At 43.6% G+C, this 17,477-nt stretch overlaps 2 protein-coding genes across 5 annotated transcripts in view; one reads left to right on the top strand and one right to left on the bottom strand.

Moving 5' to 3' along the window:
• Nucleotides 1-17,477, bottom strand: part of LOC122614110 (protein sickie) — a 131,847-nt gene that overhangs the window by 51,399 nt on the left and 62,971 nt on the right. Inside the window, exon 1 of one of the 4 annotated variants that reach the window (XM_043788595.1) lies at nucleotides 4,216-4,340. The exons of the other annotated variants lie outside the window; for them this stretch is intronic. Coding sequence (XP_043644530.1) covers nucleotides 4,216-4,301 — 86 coding nt within the window. The 5' untranslated portion in view covers nucleotides 4,302-4,340. Of the gene's footprint in view, nucleotides 1-4,215; nucleotides 4,341-17,477 lie in introns of those variants that run through there. 4 annotated transcript variants of the gene reach the window in all.
• On the top strand, nucleotides 13,840-16,535 carry LOC122614112 (xenotropic and polytropic retrovirus receptor 1 homolog). The gene is made up of 6 exons (XM_043788600.1): nucleotides 13,840-13,975; nucleotides 14,037-14,383; nucleotides 14,518-14,852; nucleotides 14,924-15,631; nucleotides 15,700-15,866; nucleotides 15,927-16,535. The coding sequence occupies exons 1-6, from the start codon at nucleotides 13,907-13,909 to the stop codon at nucleotides 16,239-16,241; spliced, it is 1,941 nt and encodes a 646-aa protein (XP_043644535.1). The 5' UTR covers nucleotides 13,840-13,906; the 3' UTR covers nucleotides 16,242-16,535.

Here is a 17,477-nt window from a genome sequence, read left to right on the forward strand (position 1 = left end):
GGCACGCGAAGTAAAGTACTCATTTTATTTGCTTTAAATCATAATATTAGAATCATTTTTAACATCATTATCATAAATATACCATGTGAAACCCCTATCTTTCTTTGCTAATGATGCATTTGTACATTTTGCTTGACACCCGCCTCCACCTACATAGTATTTCACCTCGACCCCATCCCATATCTACATCTGCAGGGAACTACTCTGCATGCATTTCGTATCTTTTCGCTGCGATCTCCCCTTCAGGTGTCGCATGTCAAAAGTAATGCACCGGGCGCCGCGACATCTTTTTATGTGCTTTATTTTGGCCCATTCCCCCGCTGTTGCACAAATTGAATTTACGTCTTTATATTTTTGTTGTTTTGATTTTTGATTTGTTGCTGGAGATGCGGAGATGCGGAGATTTGCACAGATGCAGAAATGAACCGAACCGAACAGAACTAGGAGCAGCTGCCAAGTGTCTTTGACCTTTGCTGGCAGACTGAATGAGCCACGGGTGTGTGTTCCTCATAATAGCTGCCCCTGCGGATGGCTGATTCTCCGTTTCCAATGCCTTCCACTGGTGGCATTCACCTGTGCTTTACCTCCTCTTACATCCAGCTACTCCGCCATTGCAGAAACCCACAAGCCCACGCAGTTTTGGACCACTCACTAAACATTTCCGTGTGGCAGGGGGGAACGTTGATGGCATCTGTGCTTCCATATATATATATACATGTATACATATATATGTATGTATATATGAAGTCCTGCTCCTCCTGCTCACACCCCCGGAAAACTTCTCGTCCTGGCTGCCCATTAGTTTGCATTGCATTTCGCTGCTGCTTTGTGTACAATGTATCACTTGAGTTGCATTTGTCATGGCAACAGCTTCTGAAAGCCTGACTCTCGTTGGGGAGCTGAGTATTACACTCGAGGAATAAAGGTGAAGTAACGCAATGAATTTTTATTTGTAAACACACCCAAAACATCTAAAATACTTCAACCGCTTCTACTCATGAGAAACTTTTTTCTGAGTGCATAAACAAATATTATTACAGTTTGTGCGTTCATATAATTTAACTGACTACATGACTTATAGAAATATTTCTAGTTTTCTGCTACCAAATATTAAAATGGCCTTTCATCGTGAGTTCTTTCCCAGTGCAATTAAGACAAGATTGGGTCTACGTGCATGGACACAAGGAGGCTCCACTGGCTTGCCTGCTGTGACCATTTTGGGAATCTGCCAGTTGCCTTTTATGCAGCATCTTTCGCTTTTATTATTGCTCCGCACACATGGAGTGTTGCATGGAGTTAGCCCGTTATGGTTAGATCTCGAGATCCGGCTTGTCCCTTTGGCATTTGAGTTATTTAACAATTTGAAGCCATCCGAGGAAGAAATGCTTTGGAGCTTCGAACGGCCTCACCTCAAGACCGCACGACAGATCGGTTCGGCCAATTTTCCTATCCCTCTTAACCCGAAAACCTCTTGAGCCCTCTAAGTTTTGAGTGGTTGTGGCGGTACTGCCGTTAAGCGCAGAGATTTCATAAATTTGCCACAGCAATTCGGCTGGCTACTGCACAACCTCAAAGAACAGAGGAACCGAAGAACTGCTATCCAAAACAAAACCGCATCCATCGGATACTCCCCCTTGCACCGCCAGAATGTTTCAACTGGCCTGCCTGTCAGCCCAAATCAACAGCCAAGGTCTGTTTGCAATTTATGCGAGTTGGCCTGGCCAAAAAGCCAGAGCAACTTGCGCCACTCGAGAGTAAGTAACTGTGTCTAAGGAGTGCTTTATTCTTACTCTTTGTATCTCCTTTTTCCCTTCGCCATTGGACTTTTGAAAAGGTGTTGAATGGCTGGTAATAAGCAAAATTATATGCCATTGATATGGCATGTGGAGTGGCCCACAAACGGAGCGCAGAATCGAATTAAAGAGCTATTCAGAGGAAGAATGTTAATGGCTCGGGAGAAACTGTAAATGAAAATCGATTGGATGTGTTTATTTGAGCCTGTTACCAATGAAATCACAAACAATTCCACGCGAGTGCATTTTCCAGAAGGGAAATCTTACACGGCTATAGACACATCTTTCTGTTTACATATTTGGTGTTGCTTTTTATAAATTACTCATCTTGTGAAAAGCAGTCCGCAAACTTTCCGTAATTTTCGCTTGAACGTATTTATTCTGCTGATGAAAGGCTTTGGGGATAGGGATACCTTACTCTTTCACTTAGCTCATAATCAACACCGGCTTTGTTTCCAACTAAAAGCCATGCCACAATGTCTCCGCCCTTTGAAATGTTGGTAATGCGATACGCTGGAGAACGTGTTCATTCTTTAGAGTCGTGTACCGTCATCTACCATCATCTACCATCATCTACATAGTGCCCCAGACCCTAGGGAATCTCCTGACTTTCTGGTTTGCTGGCCCAAAAGAAACAGAACTACAGCCAAGTCATATTGTGCTCTCCCATTTTCAAGTGCACACATAAAGTCACGATTTTCAGCTATTAGACGGGGGCGAAACTTCGTGCTTTTTGTCTTTTGTTTTTTGTGCGCCTTTGGAGACGCATTTTCTCAGCTGCAGCTGGTGGCACAAGAAACAATTAATAGCGTCTGCCAAGATATGTACATACATACACCCTCCCCTTCCAGATCGGCAAGCTGAAAGATGTTTCTCAGCCTGCTAATGGCTGTCGTCATCGTTGGACTGCCACCTTTTGTCGGCTGGTTGGCACCCTTAAATATGCAGCAGGTTGGCTTAAGCCTGTAAACAAGCCGCAAATGGAGAGTGGCCGGGCAAACAAACAAAATAGGAACACGAGGAGCGAGGCTTGGGGCCTCGAAGGACGTGGGGAGACCCTCTTCGGCAGCTTCCACACTTGGCCACCTCAAGTGGCGACTTCCACTTCCTTGTGCCGCAGTCACACCCAGTCTGCAGTAGGGTTTTTTGAGGGAAATGAGGTGGACTATTCACGATATTCAGGGAATACTTTTGAAACGAATTTGTATGACGGGTTTAAAGAGTTCCAACCAGCACAGTGCTTGTTTGGCTTTGTTCCTTATACCTTAAACTGATAGAACGTTTCATGATTTTACATAAGTATATCCTTACATGTAGGACATATTTTGTGCCCCAATAATGACATTTACAGCGTTGCCCCAGCAGACATAAAATAGGCATTTTCTTCACACCCAAGGCTGAATGCAGCTGACAACATTTTGTGCTTTATAGTTTGTTTGAGGAGTCGAGTCCCTCACATACGCATGTCCTGTGCGGGGGTTGCTCAAACAAACAGCATTTTCCAAGGGTTGGACGAAGACTACTGATAAGTAGCACATAGGCAGATTCCCGAGCACTCGCTCTCTTTTTCAATTATGCAACTTTGGCAAATGTTTTATTTATTGACTTTGAAACGAGGGGGGAACTGGAATGTCACACCATTTTCATCATAACTGAAAGGTTTTTAGCTACGGTGGTTGATTTCGGGCATGCGTTTCTTTCAAACATTATTTAAGGGGGTTGGCAGAGCACTCCCGCAGTGTGTTCCCATATCTAAAATGCACTTTGAAATATTTGAGTATACTTGAGTAATATGGATATGGTGAGGCAGCTGAACTCTGCCGATCGCTGGATTATGCAACGAATTTCCATTGGGAGAGGGCAACAAACCGAGGGCTCCAGCTGGATTTAGATGCCGTCTGGCTGGCAGCCAGAACTTCTTCATTCAGATCCCAGTGCTTTCGGCACTACGATCGTTGCGTGTCATCTTCTGTGTCGTTTTCGGCACCTCCAGACAGATGTATGTATATATATATGTACATATGTACATACCTAAGTAAGCACTAGATGTGGAAGAAGTCGGGACAGACTGCGCCGGCATTAATTATGAATCTGGAGTGAGCTGGGAAAATTTGCACTTGCCCGCAAACATCTTGGGAACCACAAAATGTCATTTCCATTAGCTGCCCGGAAAAAGTGTTCCTAAAAATATCCCGTTTAGCTTGAGAAATTATCGTAAATCTGGTGGAACTTTGTTTTCATTTTGGGCTAAAGATAGCCCCGAAGTTGGGCATGATTGACTTGATTTATTGTGCTGACACTTGGCTCAATTCGAATGTTCTTCGTACCCATAATGACACTCATTAGTGGCCAGAAATCTAAACTTACACTTTCCCGGAAAAAATACGAGTATATAGAGCTGAAAGCTCAATTGGTTGGTTACCTTCTGACATCCGGTGAGTTGGGTAGACTGCGACATTTCCGTGAACTTTTTCCACCATTTGCCGATGAGGATGATGCATTTCCCATGTTTCTTGTGTTGACGGGGATTATCGATAACTAATTTAAATTTGGCATTTGGATGCAACTTTGGCACTGAATTAGCTTTTGCTTTTTTCCTTTCCCTTTTTCTCACGCAGAGTGTAATCTGCAGTTTTCCATTACTCTTGTTTGGTTCATAGTGTTCGCAGAGGTTTATTATGAAAATATCTATTTATCTTGAGGGGTATTTAAGTTACTATTAATAGCTTCTTAACAGACTCATTAGGCTATTTTATGGCTTTATATTGTATACTTTATGGCTTTTGAAAAAGTGTATGATGTCTCCACTCATATTTTTATTTGAAATAAAGATCAAAGGGTATATTTCTGATCCCTCCGGTTCTACATATATGAAACTCCCATCTTCCACCAACAAACTCGATTTCCTTCTTCTCTTCACTATTCCAATGCTAATTACATAAATACACCAAAATGGTGTATTTTCACAGTAATTATGAGCTCAGATATCGGAACGGAATGTTTACTTGGTGTAATTAGTTTGCAATTAAGTCGGGGATGCTGCAGTGGAAGTAGAAATGGACCAAAGCAGCCAAAATGCCTGGTAGCAACGCCCTCCGGTCAAATACAGTCCGAAAAGGGAAAAGTAATCCATTTTGGGGTGACCAAAGCGAAATATTTGCACAGCACTTTGATCTCAGCCCAAAAACAAATGGGGGTTGCACAGGCGGTCGGCGGTCGGCGGTCGGCCAAGTCCCAAGTTTAATGCAATTAAATGAACATATTTGCAGCTTCCGTGCAAGACAAACCAAACCAGACGGACCGACATTTGTTTTTGATGTATGATGCCGATGCGGCTAATCGAGAAGAACCGAAAAAATGGGGTAGATTTTGCTCAACTCGCTATGAACTTCTCGAGGATTGAGCGGATGCGGATTCCCTGCTCTTTTCGCTGGTTCCTGGCAGGAAAATCAATAACTTCAATTACAAGGATGGAAAGCTGGAACAAAAAATATTGCGTGTACATAATACGCACGTGTGCGTGACACGTGAGTGGGTGGCAGTTGCGCCCACCCACCGAGAGTCCTTGGAACATCCTTTTTTAGGAATTTTTCAAGTGCCTGCTAAATGCTCTCAAAGTGGTCATATTTTCCCATCACCCCGGCAGTTGCGAGGGTGCGAAGTTCATGCTTAATCAATTTGTCGTAAAATGTAATGGGCAGAAACGGGCTGGATTCGATTCGATAAATGTAACAAGGGACTTGACACGTGTACGGGGATCGTCAGCTATTTCCCCATCGACTTTGACTTGTGGGTGCACTTTTCTGATTTATGGAAAGTTTGCACCGGTTGCGTAATCACGCTGCCACGACAACAATTACGACAATCAGAACCTCGCAAAAAACCCGCACTAGGCCAGACCGAAACCTCTCGACTTGGCTGAGTCCCGACTGACTGCATAATTTCCATAAATTGTTGCAAATTGCTGTTTGTTGTTTGTCACTCAAGTCCGGGCCCAAAGAGCTCGGCTGGGCGAAGATGTGGAACAGGAAGCTAGGCGGCATCTATGGAAATCCATGAATAGTACAGGGGTGTCTTGGCAGGCTGGATTCTCTGGAGTGAAAACGATGTGCTTACAAGACTTTTGACCCACGATGAGTTGGTTTTCCAACGGGTATAGAAAAGCTAACAGAAAGGTGATTTGCTGGGCGGTTTTCATTGAAGATGCTAAACATCAAAAGTGATTTTTTTCTCATTTAAAATTAAAACTATTTCGCATAACTGAGAAAGTAAAAGAAGTATGTAAAAAAATCCCATTATTTCCTCTATTCTGTGTACTTAAAATCAGTAAGATAGTAAGCCCATATTTAAGGCATGACAGCCTATAGATTTGGCTGACGCTCTCATCACGATGGCTATAATGTCTGTAACCAATTCCCATCCTGCTCCCCGCCACCCTCCATAATCACCGATAACTAATCGTTCGATTCGAGAAATATCACGTAGCCAACTTGAGCCGCAACTTTTTGACACACTTAAAATGCCGACGGCCGCCAGTTGAGTTGGGGAAAAGTTTCGAGTGGCAGGACTGAAGGAAACTGTGTTCTTATCAGAGCGTTGCACTTTTCGCACACTGCATAAAAAGTGGCAGAGTCGTTTACCCAGCTCTTATCTATGCCGACACATAGGAGGCCCGAGGGGCGCTCTAAGGAATTATTAAAATCGGTTTTGGAAAATGCATTTTGCATAGTGGCCCGAAGCGGCAAGAAGTGGAAATTGACGTTTAGTCACGTACAATGGTGCCCGCAAGTTGGCTAAAGAAAATAATTTAATATGCGGCAAAGAAGTGGCAAAAAGTTGTTGAAAGACACGCATACATAATCCAATATGTGAAAAAACACTGCGAGAAACGAAAGCGGTTGGATCTATATTTAAATGAACAGATTTTACTTGGAACTCGAAATTTGTATGGAAAGCTTTACAATTTTATTCAGTGTTCAACAGTGGCTATTGGAAGTTGTTTCATCACGAACATAATCCTCCTTCGCGGGTGGCAAAAAGTGGGCGGGTTTTTGGAAAAGCCATACCTCAGAATGCAGATTAGAGAGGAAATTCACAGGGAAAATGAATGGGTCTCCGAATCAGTGTAACTCTGCCATTGTTGTTGCCGGTCAAACACGACTGGACTGGACTGGACTGGACTGGAGTTTGTGGGCCATTTGGCAGTTTCTTTGTCCTGGAGCGTCTCGAAACATAAATCTAACAATGCTAGCGTTCAATCACTCCAATGGTCCTCGGGTTTGTGGAAACTCCAACGTGGCGCTACGGGCACATGCAGTGCATATCAAACCGAACTTCGTCTGCGGCTTTAACAAATAAATTCTGAGGAGATTTATGGCAAAAGCCCGCCCCAACCCCACAATCCCCTCTTAGCTGACATAAAAAATACTTCTATCTAAATATAAACAAAGCAGAGGCATGAAACGAAGCGAAGGGCGGACTTGGGGATTGGGGAACAAATTTAAAACGTGCAAATGCACGTGCTGCTCCAAATTCTAGAAGCGCCAGATGAGGAGGGGTAAGTACGCATGTGGAATTGGGGGATTTTGGGGGAGGGAATGGGAATCCGGGGGGTTGCCTTTTGCGCTCCAGCGAACAGCGGGGACCAAAACAAAAATAGACAAGTTTATGGAGCAGAAATCAACTTGAAAGAGTCTTTTAGCTTCCGCTTAGATATACAAAAGTGGAGAAACGAATGAAAAACAAAGGGAAAAGCTACAAGTTTCGAGAGTGTCACAACTTGGCGATACCCTCGTCTTCTGGGTTAATGGGCACTGCACTTCTGTGGACAGGAAATAAATCTCTTTTACTGCACTCCCAAGAAGGAGAAGAAAATTTAAAGCAATCCATATTTCACGCTTGTATGGCCAGCCCAGTCACCATGGGTACTATTTTACTAGCAACCCAAATGGAGTGGAAGTGTTGTTTTTCCATAGGCTTACACCTCTAATTTGATCGAACTAATGATAGTTTCGGCTTCGTACGTTTAATATTTCCCTTTAGACAAAAAGTGCTGGGTATCTGAATGGAAACCTGAAGACAAAGGCGTTTTTCTTTTTATATGTCAAAGCAAATCAACAATTTGTCACGGCATTTTGCATTGAATGGGAGCAGGGGGACTGATAGGAAGGAGGGCAAAGTTGGGTGGGGCCAGAGATTTATACGCATTTCACTCTTTTTGGGCAACTCAAAATGACATTTGTCTTCCGACTATTTTACCCTTTCCAACTCGTTCCTCCCAGGCAGCCAATTAACTGCTTGGAAGGGCCGCCTTAAGATCAATGTGCGAGGTGCGGCCCACATCTTGAATTTAAACGGAAAATATATGTATGTGTATTTACATGAATATTTCATAATCGCTCGCTGTCTTCTGAAGTTGCAATTGACATTTCCTTGAGCTGTCTGAAATCTTGATTCTTCGCTCCGCTGGCCTTTTCAATTGAAAAGGCGACAAGAAACGTAGAAGGAGAATCAATGTTGCTGAACGAGGGACTTGGGTGGTCTTTCAATCGCGTTTATTCAAGCCACATATGGACTTTAATTTATCAAGCAATTTGCACAAAATTTGAGTACATCAACAATTTGTGCATCAACACGAAAGGTAATTGCGTTGAAAAGATGTAAATGTTAGGTGAAGAGATTTAAAACTTGGATTATTCACCCCACTATTAATATAATTATACGTGACTTTCTCCTTGGCTCGTTTAAGATGCAATTCTTGAAATATCTTCATAATTAATGCCAGCAGCTCGTCGCTGAAAATCGCTTAATTGTCATCGCAACCACAAGGAGTTCAGCCCGCGTCCCGGTGGCCATTACAATTATCATAATTAAGCCATTAGCGCAACGCTGCAACTAACAATCAACTTATAGTGCTCACTGCTCCCTCAACTGTCAGGTACCTCGGGTTATTCACACGCTTGCCCCGAGATGTTGTGCCCCTATCATTAGCTTATGTTTGGGATTGAACTGAAAGCAGAGGAATAGGGCTCCCCGAACAATTGATTTTGCTTGCTTGATAATTTGACAGCTTGCGTCTGATATCTCGAGTTTCGAATTCGATTCGACTTCTGTGAGGGTTGCGAGTTCAATGCTCCCCCACCGAAGGATTTTGACAGCGCCTGTTACCCGCTTGTCAGATTGCCAGATTTTCAGTTTGTCAGTTTGTCAGATGTCAGTGGCAGAGCAGCATTGGAAAATTGAAAACTGAATGTAGCCGACTTCAAAACGTCTCATTCCCAACCTCTAGTGAGCATAATTAGCAGGAATCCCGAATCCCGAGAATGGTAGCTTCCACGCATCTTCCCAAACATAATCCTTTTGGTCCCAGGTGCCACTTGAATAAAATGAAATTAGAGACGCAGGGAAACGCGCTTAAAGAAGCTCCCAAGATCCAACAGATTCGAGGCAGTGATTAATTAGAGACACGCGTCGAAAGCCCCGAAAAAACCGGTTATCCACCAGTCTGCAACATGCGATGACAATGGAGATTAGCACCCTCTGGGATCCCAAATTTGGTTAGCTTCTCTATCCATTGTCTGCCACTAATTACCGTTGAAACCGCTCCGAACTTAGACAACTCCCATTTTCTTCAGACCGTCTGACTGCTTTGGAGGCAGTCATATGGAAAGGTGGCAAATTAGGGTGAAATTGACTGATAAGAACGAAGATAAAGTTCACCCTTTACTAAACGATGTTGTGGTTCGATAATTTCCGAGTTGGGATTGCATTCCAAGGGCACGAAATCAAACTTTTACAAAGCATTTATGGCAGTTTATTTATGTTGGCGTTGGACACAGCGTATTCCATGTCAGAATTTCATTGGAAGAACGGTAAGTTGCAGTGAACCTAAGACGAAGTTTAACTAGATTTTTAAGGAGAAAGCCACAAGCTATTAGATCAAATATCAAATGAAATACATTTTAGTTAGCTAGCTATCGTATATATTGCTAACGCTATGCTTTTCCAACTTTTGTATTCTGAAAACTTTTTACTCCCAAAGGTCCGCAGACATGAAAGCCAATCCTTCCAAGGACTTAAATGGCGCACAGCTCTTATCAAGGATACATGTATAAAACATGGGCCGTGGAGAAAAATCGTCTGGTCTGGCCATTTTTTGGGTACTGCTTGGCTGGCTGCAGTAAGCCTTTTAATTTGTGTGCACTGAGATAAGGCGATAATTATGGAGGGTGCTAGAGAGTTTCAGGGTACGGTTGATGGTGGGTTTTTAAAGCCATGAAGCATACAGCCAACAGCCTGTTGGATACATTTTATGGACGAACTTTATGTACGAGTATAAAAGTCGAAGAATCCCAAGAAAATTCTGCGATAGCACATCACTTGGCACATTAACTTTATTTTGGCACTTCTGAGCGATGCTTCTGAAGCGTCGGTAATCAACTTTATTCACACACTCTTTGACTTGCCGCCATTTATTTTTGCGAGTGGCACGCGTCGCTTGAAGCCGGCGAAACAAAACAAAACAAAACAAATCAAAACAATCCGTATCCAAAAACGTATCCGTACCCGCACGAAAATCTCCCGTCCGTCGACGCAGCGAAACCAAGCGACCGATCCGAACTGCTGGTGATGGCGTCGAAAAACTCGCTTGTGCCGGCGATTTTCGTCCCAACTCACAATTTTCCTGCCAACATGTTCGATGTTCGAAGTGGAGGTGGTTGCATTGTACACTCAGCAAAACGGTGTCAGTCAGTAACCGATGTCAAAATACAAAATAAAATGCACTGAAAACCAACAATTTATTATCTCCAATCAAATCATTGTTTCTTAATCATTTTAGGGATCGAATTGAATTTACAAATGAGAATGAAAAAGGTACATTTTTTGATGCATGATTTAGGAAGCATGATTTAGGAAGCTAGGCAATGTATTTAGAAAGGATTTCAGCACTTTGACAACAAGAGCTTTGAAGTCATACGAAAATGCATTAAAAAACTTATTTTCCTTCCAACATTAAATGAATGTTAAATAAAATGTGCCTCATTGACCGCCTCATTTCACGGTGTGCATCGAACCTCTGGAGGCGTTTGACTTGCTCGCTGTTCGCGTGCTGCACTTGGCGGCTGCTCCAAAAATACTTGGCACTTGCACTTCTGGGAGGAGGACTTGGGCGGAGGGTCTCGTCTCCTCTGAAGTTCAATGCACATGCCCCAGCTGCTGGGGGTCAAGCAGCCAGTTCGCCGAGTGGCGAACGAAACCAATTAAGCCGGCTAAAGTTATTGTTGGCCAGCAAACAAATCGCCGCAATTCAACAAAGTAAGCAATTATAGCAAATAGTTTCGAGTCACATAAACTGTCGCAGAATTGGAGAGTCTCCGAAGTCGCGGCCAGGCAGAAAGTAAAACTGTTTAATCATCGAGCTTAATTTCCATTGGGAAGCTCGTCTGACGCCAAGCCGATCGGACACGCACTCAACTCGTTTCATCCAGTTTGGATGTAGTGTTTCTGCTTATACCCTAACCCCTTTGGTGGCTTACTTCACTATAATACTTTAAGTGTGTGCATTTGTCGGCTTGCTGCAGTCGTCTGGCATTGACACTTTTTTCAAATGCTCTATTTTTAGATCGGATGAAGTTTATGGCCAATGCATATTGCGCAGCGTGTCGAAATGATTGCAATTACTGGCATGTGCGATGTAGCCCCAAAATCGCAATGATTGAACGGCAAAAACGAGTTTCGATCTGAAAGTGCTCCGGGGAGTTTGCCACTATAATTGGAGTTGGGTTTTAGTGTATTCAGTAGAAGTGGGCGGCGAAGAAAGTGGCCGAATGCAATTAAGTTGTTGCAGACAGCTGAAAAAAGGAGCAAGGGGTCGAGTTGACTAGCTTCGAGCATAGGTTGGATTTCAAATTGAATTTATTGGGCAGATATTGTCATGGAATGCGATTGGAGCCCATGTAGCTGCCACGTCTGAATAGTGATACACAGAGTAATGTGGCTAGCAGGCGAGTGTTAATTGAATGGAAGCCAGTAAATTAACTGAAATTATATAAACTATTTGATAAGCTACGAGTAAGTTAGTTAGGGATGTTACCTACAGTAATGGAATAGTCTGTCCCTTGTTTACTTGCCTCTAATGTTTTCTAAGGGAAATAAAGAGTAGAAAGATGCTTGAGTCTTCCACAACTCTCTATCTTCAACTTGTTACATCCACAAACAGTTTAAAAATAAACAGCATCTATCCTCTGTCCCTCTGCCACTCCTACAAAATTCAGAGACAACCAAAACTAGACCCAATAAATCTTTGTTTGGACAAATCCAAAAAGCATGAAAGCCTTTCGCCCGACTTGCCACACACAACATACGGATATAACCAGATGTAGTTCCAGACGGACTGCTCCGAAACCCCCTCCTAAGGCCATTAAGCCCCTGCTCCGGACTCAGGACTCCGGACTCGAAAAACACCAAGCATGCATTTTACTGCCTTTTGTCCGACTCCGGCGAACTTTCCGGACGGAGAGGAGCTCAGCCGGGCACTTTATCATTTCAATGGCCACCGGCGGACACTGCAATGTTTACTTTTCATTTTATTTAGTCTGTCCCCGGATTCCGCCGATGATGTGTACCACCCCGTATTGTTCACTTGGCCGTCCATCCAATTGTTGAGCGGTTCGTCTATGCAAATATTTTTATTTGTCCAATGGTTATGGGTGTCCAGCCAGGACAGCCCCAAAAAAATCTGCTGAAAATACTCTAGATTTCACTTATTAAATGGCAAACTTGCCATTGCCTAACATGGAAAATGCCTCAACTCCTCAGTAGAACTCAACCAAATCAAAATAACTCCTGATGCTTAGGCTAGAATATATTTTAAATAGATCTGAGTCTAAGCTGTATTTTTGTTCACTACTTTGCATAATAGCCAATTATTACGGATCGTACGTTTTCAAACTCTACTTTAGCCTGCGAATTTTAACTAGAACCAGCACTGCTGACATCTGCTCATTTTTCATTGCTGAAAAAGGGTAATGCTCGGTATTATATTCCGCACATGCAGCTGTTCTCTGGCTTAGTTTTCCTTCACCATCACCCGGGAAATTCACGAGCCGTAGTCATCAGCTTAATCAAGTTCTTCAAGTAGTTCATGTTCCCGGGGGAGTTAATTACCCGAGTATTTAGCATATAATTATGGAGTTCACCTGTTTTCATCATCGCCTGTCCGTGTCTTGTTCTCCACCCAATCCCCCCCAGAAATGGTCCCTTGAGGGCAGGACCAACTTGATGCCCCGCCCATTGGCAATTCAATTTTCCTTTACGACCGAACAACAACAACAACAGCAACAGGGGGAAAACTGTTGGAAAAAGTAATCATCGTTGCAATTGTTTCACATTTTTCACATTCTGCCTCAGAGGGGAAGATGAATGCCGGCTTTGATGATGACGACTGAGGTGAGATGGGAGTCCTTTCTGGCCCCCCACAACTACTCATCTTGGGATGCCTGTAGACGACATTTTCCCACTTTTCCCAATTTTCTTTTCTTATGACTAATGGCAAGCCTCCGGAATCGAATTGTGGCTCTCCATTGGAGAGTCAGCGAGCTTAAAGAGTTGCAAAACTGAAGCCAACCCTCAGTCAACTCGTTTTTCTGGCGTTCTCTGTATTTTAATAATACACCCAAGCGCAATCACTTCAAAAAAGGCGGAAAGCTCGAAAAAACGAACTTGAAAAGCCAGAAAATTGTAAGGATGGAGTTGTGGTCCTGCGGACATCGTTTGCGAAAACAAAAGCGAAATTGTCAACTGCTGGAATATGGGAGTGGGAAACGCATGTCAAAATTTGCGTGGTTGTCCGCGGACAGTGAGCAAGTTTCACGAATGGAACAAATTTTGTTGACGTTCTAGAAGGGATGAATTCTCTATTACAGGATTCAAGGCTGCTGGATTTTGGCTAATAATAATGCCTTAGGCTAATTTGGGATTTAACTTTCTGGTTTAAACAAAATGTGTATCAATTTATATCAATCGTATTATGATCGCAATAGAACTAGTATTATTTGTCAAATAATTTGAGCTCACAATAAAAGTGAACATACGAGTATAAAAGCCCTTTAAAAATGAAGTTCGGCAAGACTCTTGATAGTCTCATGGTACCCGAATGGCGGCATCAGTACATGAACTACAATGTAACTCTGAGTTATTTTCCAATCCTTAATCCAGACTAAACTTTCAATCTCATTTTTCCAGGAGCTAAAGCAGTTGATACGGAATGGCGTGAGCAATGCGCCCAGTGGAGCTCGGCCAAGTAATGATGTTGTTATCGGATACTACAGGGACTTCGAGGAGCTCTTCTTCACCACCTGCAGAGGTGAATTGACCAAAGTAAATGACTTTTTTGCCCACAAGCAGGCGGAAGCGCATCGCAAGCTGGCCACCCTCAATTACCAACTAGACCGTCGTCGTGCTCAGCAGGATCCTCGGGGATCGTCGATATCCAGGGGCTCAGCTTCGTCAAGGACTCGCCAGGCGGAGGACAAGCGTAAGATGCCGCCCATCAAGAAGCTTCGTCTGGCCATGAGCGAGTTTTATCTGAGGTATGTGTCCCTAATGTCCCTGTCCCTTACGACCCCTTCACAATGTTTTTCTAATACGAATCTAACATCAGTTTGTATGTTGAGCCCCTTATTTGTAACTTGAATTAAAAGAATGCTAAAGTAGTAACCCCCAGCCTGATAATGTTGCAGAATTATCAGACACTGAACATGACAGCCTTTCGCAAAATCTGCAAGAAGTACGACAAGAACCTGAAATCAGAGGCTGGACTTAGCTGGTTCGAGAGATTCGTTCTAGTGTCGACTTTTGCCATGACCTTGCAATTGGACCGAATGATCTCGGACACGGAGGACCTATATACGGAATACTTGGCCAATGGAGACAGATCTAAGGCTATGGCCAAGCTTCGAGTGCCGCCATTGGGCCAGCGAACTCCACCGGTTCGCGTTTTCAGCGCAGGGCTCTTTCTTGGTCTCTTTTTGGTGGGAGCTATTATGTGTATTGTATCATGTATGTAGATCTTGTACATTTGGTTAGCTCGCGGATGATCGTTTGTTATCAGACTGCCTTTCTTCCTGTAGATTTCTCGTTAAATATGAGTCCAGAGCATCGCTACACCTTTGTCAGTCTGTTTAGAGGGCCCATTTCGGGTGTGACTTTTGGCTTCTGTCTGGCTATAAATATTAAAGTGTACGAGAACGTGGGCGTCAACCACGTTTTAATCTTCGAAGTAGAGCGCAGGAGTGCCTTGGGGGCCATGGGGTCCTTGGAAATAGTCAGTTTCTTTGGATACATGAGCACTCTCAGCATTCTGCTCTACTTGCTCCACAAGGAGTTCTTTATAGAGGATCCGCACTACATACCGCTGGTCCAGGTGGCCGTGGTAGTTGTGCTGTTCGTGAACCCCGTTCCCATCCTTTTCTACTCAGCCAGGATGTGGCTATTGACCGTCATGGGACGCGTCCTTTTGACCCCCTTCTTCTTTGTGAACTTCGCGGACTTTTGGGTGGCGGATCAGTGGACCTCTCTGGTGGTCAGCATCGTGGACCACTATTACCTAGTCCGGTTCTATGTGCGATATTTCCTGGATCGGAGTGATGCCTTCGAGTTTGAACCGGACTACGCGGTGGCAGTCATTAGATGTTTGCCTGCGTGGTTTAGGTTCGCTCAGAGTCTTCGAAGATTTAGGGATAGTGGCTCCAAGTCCACGGATTATCTGATCAACGCCTTAAAGTACTTTTTATCCATAGGGGAAGTCATATGTTCAACAATTCAAATGCAAACAATTAGTACGTGGGTTAATTCTAATGACTCGATTGCTCGAAATAATCTCAAACCTCTTTGAAAACACCCTTAGGCCAATATACTGAACTATTTGAGAGCCCCTGGACTTGGGCTTATTTAACAATATGCATTGTTTCGTCCATTTATTCTGTGTTCTGGGACTTGCTGATGGACTTTGGTTTATTTAGAGTGTGGAAGGGTGAGAACCTATTTCTACGCGACAACTTGGTCTATCCCAGGGTAAAACCTTAAACCATCATTTATTCGAAAGTAATCAATACCAACATATTTATTCTACAGTGGCTTTACTACTTTGTGATCGTGGAAAACACCCTGCTTCGGTTCGTTTGGATCTTGGAGTTCGTCCTGGTCTATCAGGATTTGCTAGCACCGTACAATGGAAAATCCTTGATTTGCTTCAGCGAGATAGTGAGGCGATTTTTCTGGAACTTCCTGCGCCTGGAGAACGAGCATTTGTATAATTGCGGGCAATTCAGAGCCACAAGGGACATCTTCATAACGAGGTTGGATCCGCAAGAGGAAAGATTCCTGGAGAGTGTAATGAACAATACGGAAGATTTGAGAAGGGAAAGAAGAGACAAAAAGTACTTTTAAGGCGCAATCCATATTCTGGTGTTGTGCTTGCCTTACCCTTTCCTATTAATATTAAAGTATTACATGATTAACAACTTAAATTGGGCTGTTTGAAATTAAAGCTGATTAAAGAAATCTTAAATTTCAAAATTCAAAATTCCCTTCCTTTGAATGCCTGTTGCATTGCCAACATTTCGGTTCCACTTTCGTTTCTCACTTTCCTCCTTGCCGCTTCGATTGCCAACAATTGACAGTCAATGAAGCGTTTACCCCAGACCTAAACACAAGCTGCCAGGATTTTGGGCGGCCGTCCAACTCTGGGCACGCAAATTGAATAAAATTAATCTCACATTTACGAAATTAAAACCACAAATGGAATTATAAATTCAGAACAGAGGGGCCGACCATGTGGAAAAAACCAAGCCCGCAGGACAACAAAAGTTAAGCCAGACGAGGCTGAGGACAACAAGGACTTGACAATTTGCCAGTGGAGAGTGAAGAGTGGTCACAGCCAGGACGAGTGCACTTGGAAGGGGGAAGAGAAAGGACATGCTGGATCCTGGTATCCTGGGATCCTGGGGGACTGCCTCTTGTTCATGGTCACGCATAAATGCATGCGAATTAGAGAGCCACAGGAACACACGCACGTGGGCGGATTTATCCAATTCAGGGGGTAGCTGTGGGGCCCAACATCGTCCATGTGAGTTTCCGCCCCCTTGGAAGACCTCTCCCGTCTTCAGGGGTTACTTTCGAGCCAATTCCAGAAGCAAAGCTCGGTTACAACTGCTACAAATACAATACATACGGCTGGCATGTCTGCCAAAGCAATTTGCAGTTATAAATGGTGGGAGTTGTGCACTCGGGCTTAAATCGCCATCAGCTGTTGCTAAAATCCGGAGAATAAGTCGGGGTATTGGGGCATAAATTCAAGTGCTTTATGTCTATGGGGTATGTCCCCTAGTTTTAATTATGTGCGTCGGTGCAACATGTTGCTCCAGCCAGCAGGTTGTCGCCAAAAAATCACAGTCAGTGCTTCGAGGAGCTGAAAACCTGCGAAGTGCCGTGAAATTGGAATTCCCCACGAGCAAACCACCCACCCTCTGTGCGGAATAAAAAAGCAGTCAGTAGCAGCTGGCGTTGTTGAAATGCTTTTGAATTTTGCATTGCCCAAATTCCAGCGAGGACTGCCGCTAATGGTACACGCAGAGAAAGAAAGTGGGATAAATATTTTAAGGTTGTATCATCCTTATTTGCTGG

Source organism: Drosophila teissieri, chromosome 2R, assembly GCF_016746235.2.
Source record: "Drosophila teissieri strain GT53w chromosome 2R, Prin_Dtei_1.1, whole genome shotgun sequence".
In the NCBI taxonomy this organism is placed as follows: domain Eukaryota; kingdom Metazoa; phylum Arthropoda; class Insecta; order Diptera; family Drosophilidae; genus Drosophila; species Drosophila teissieri.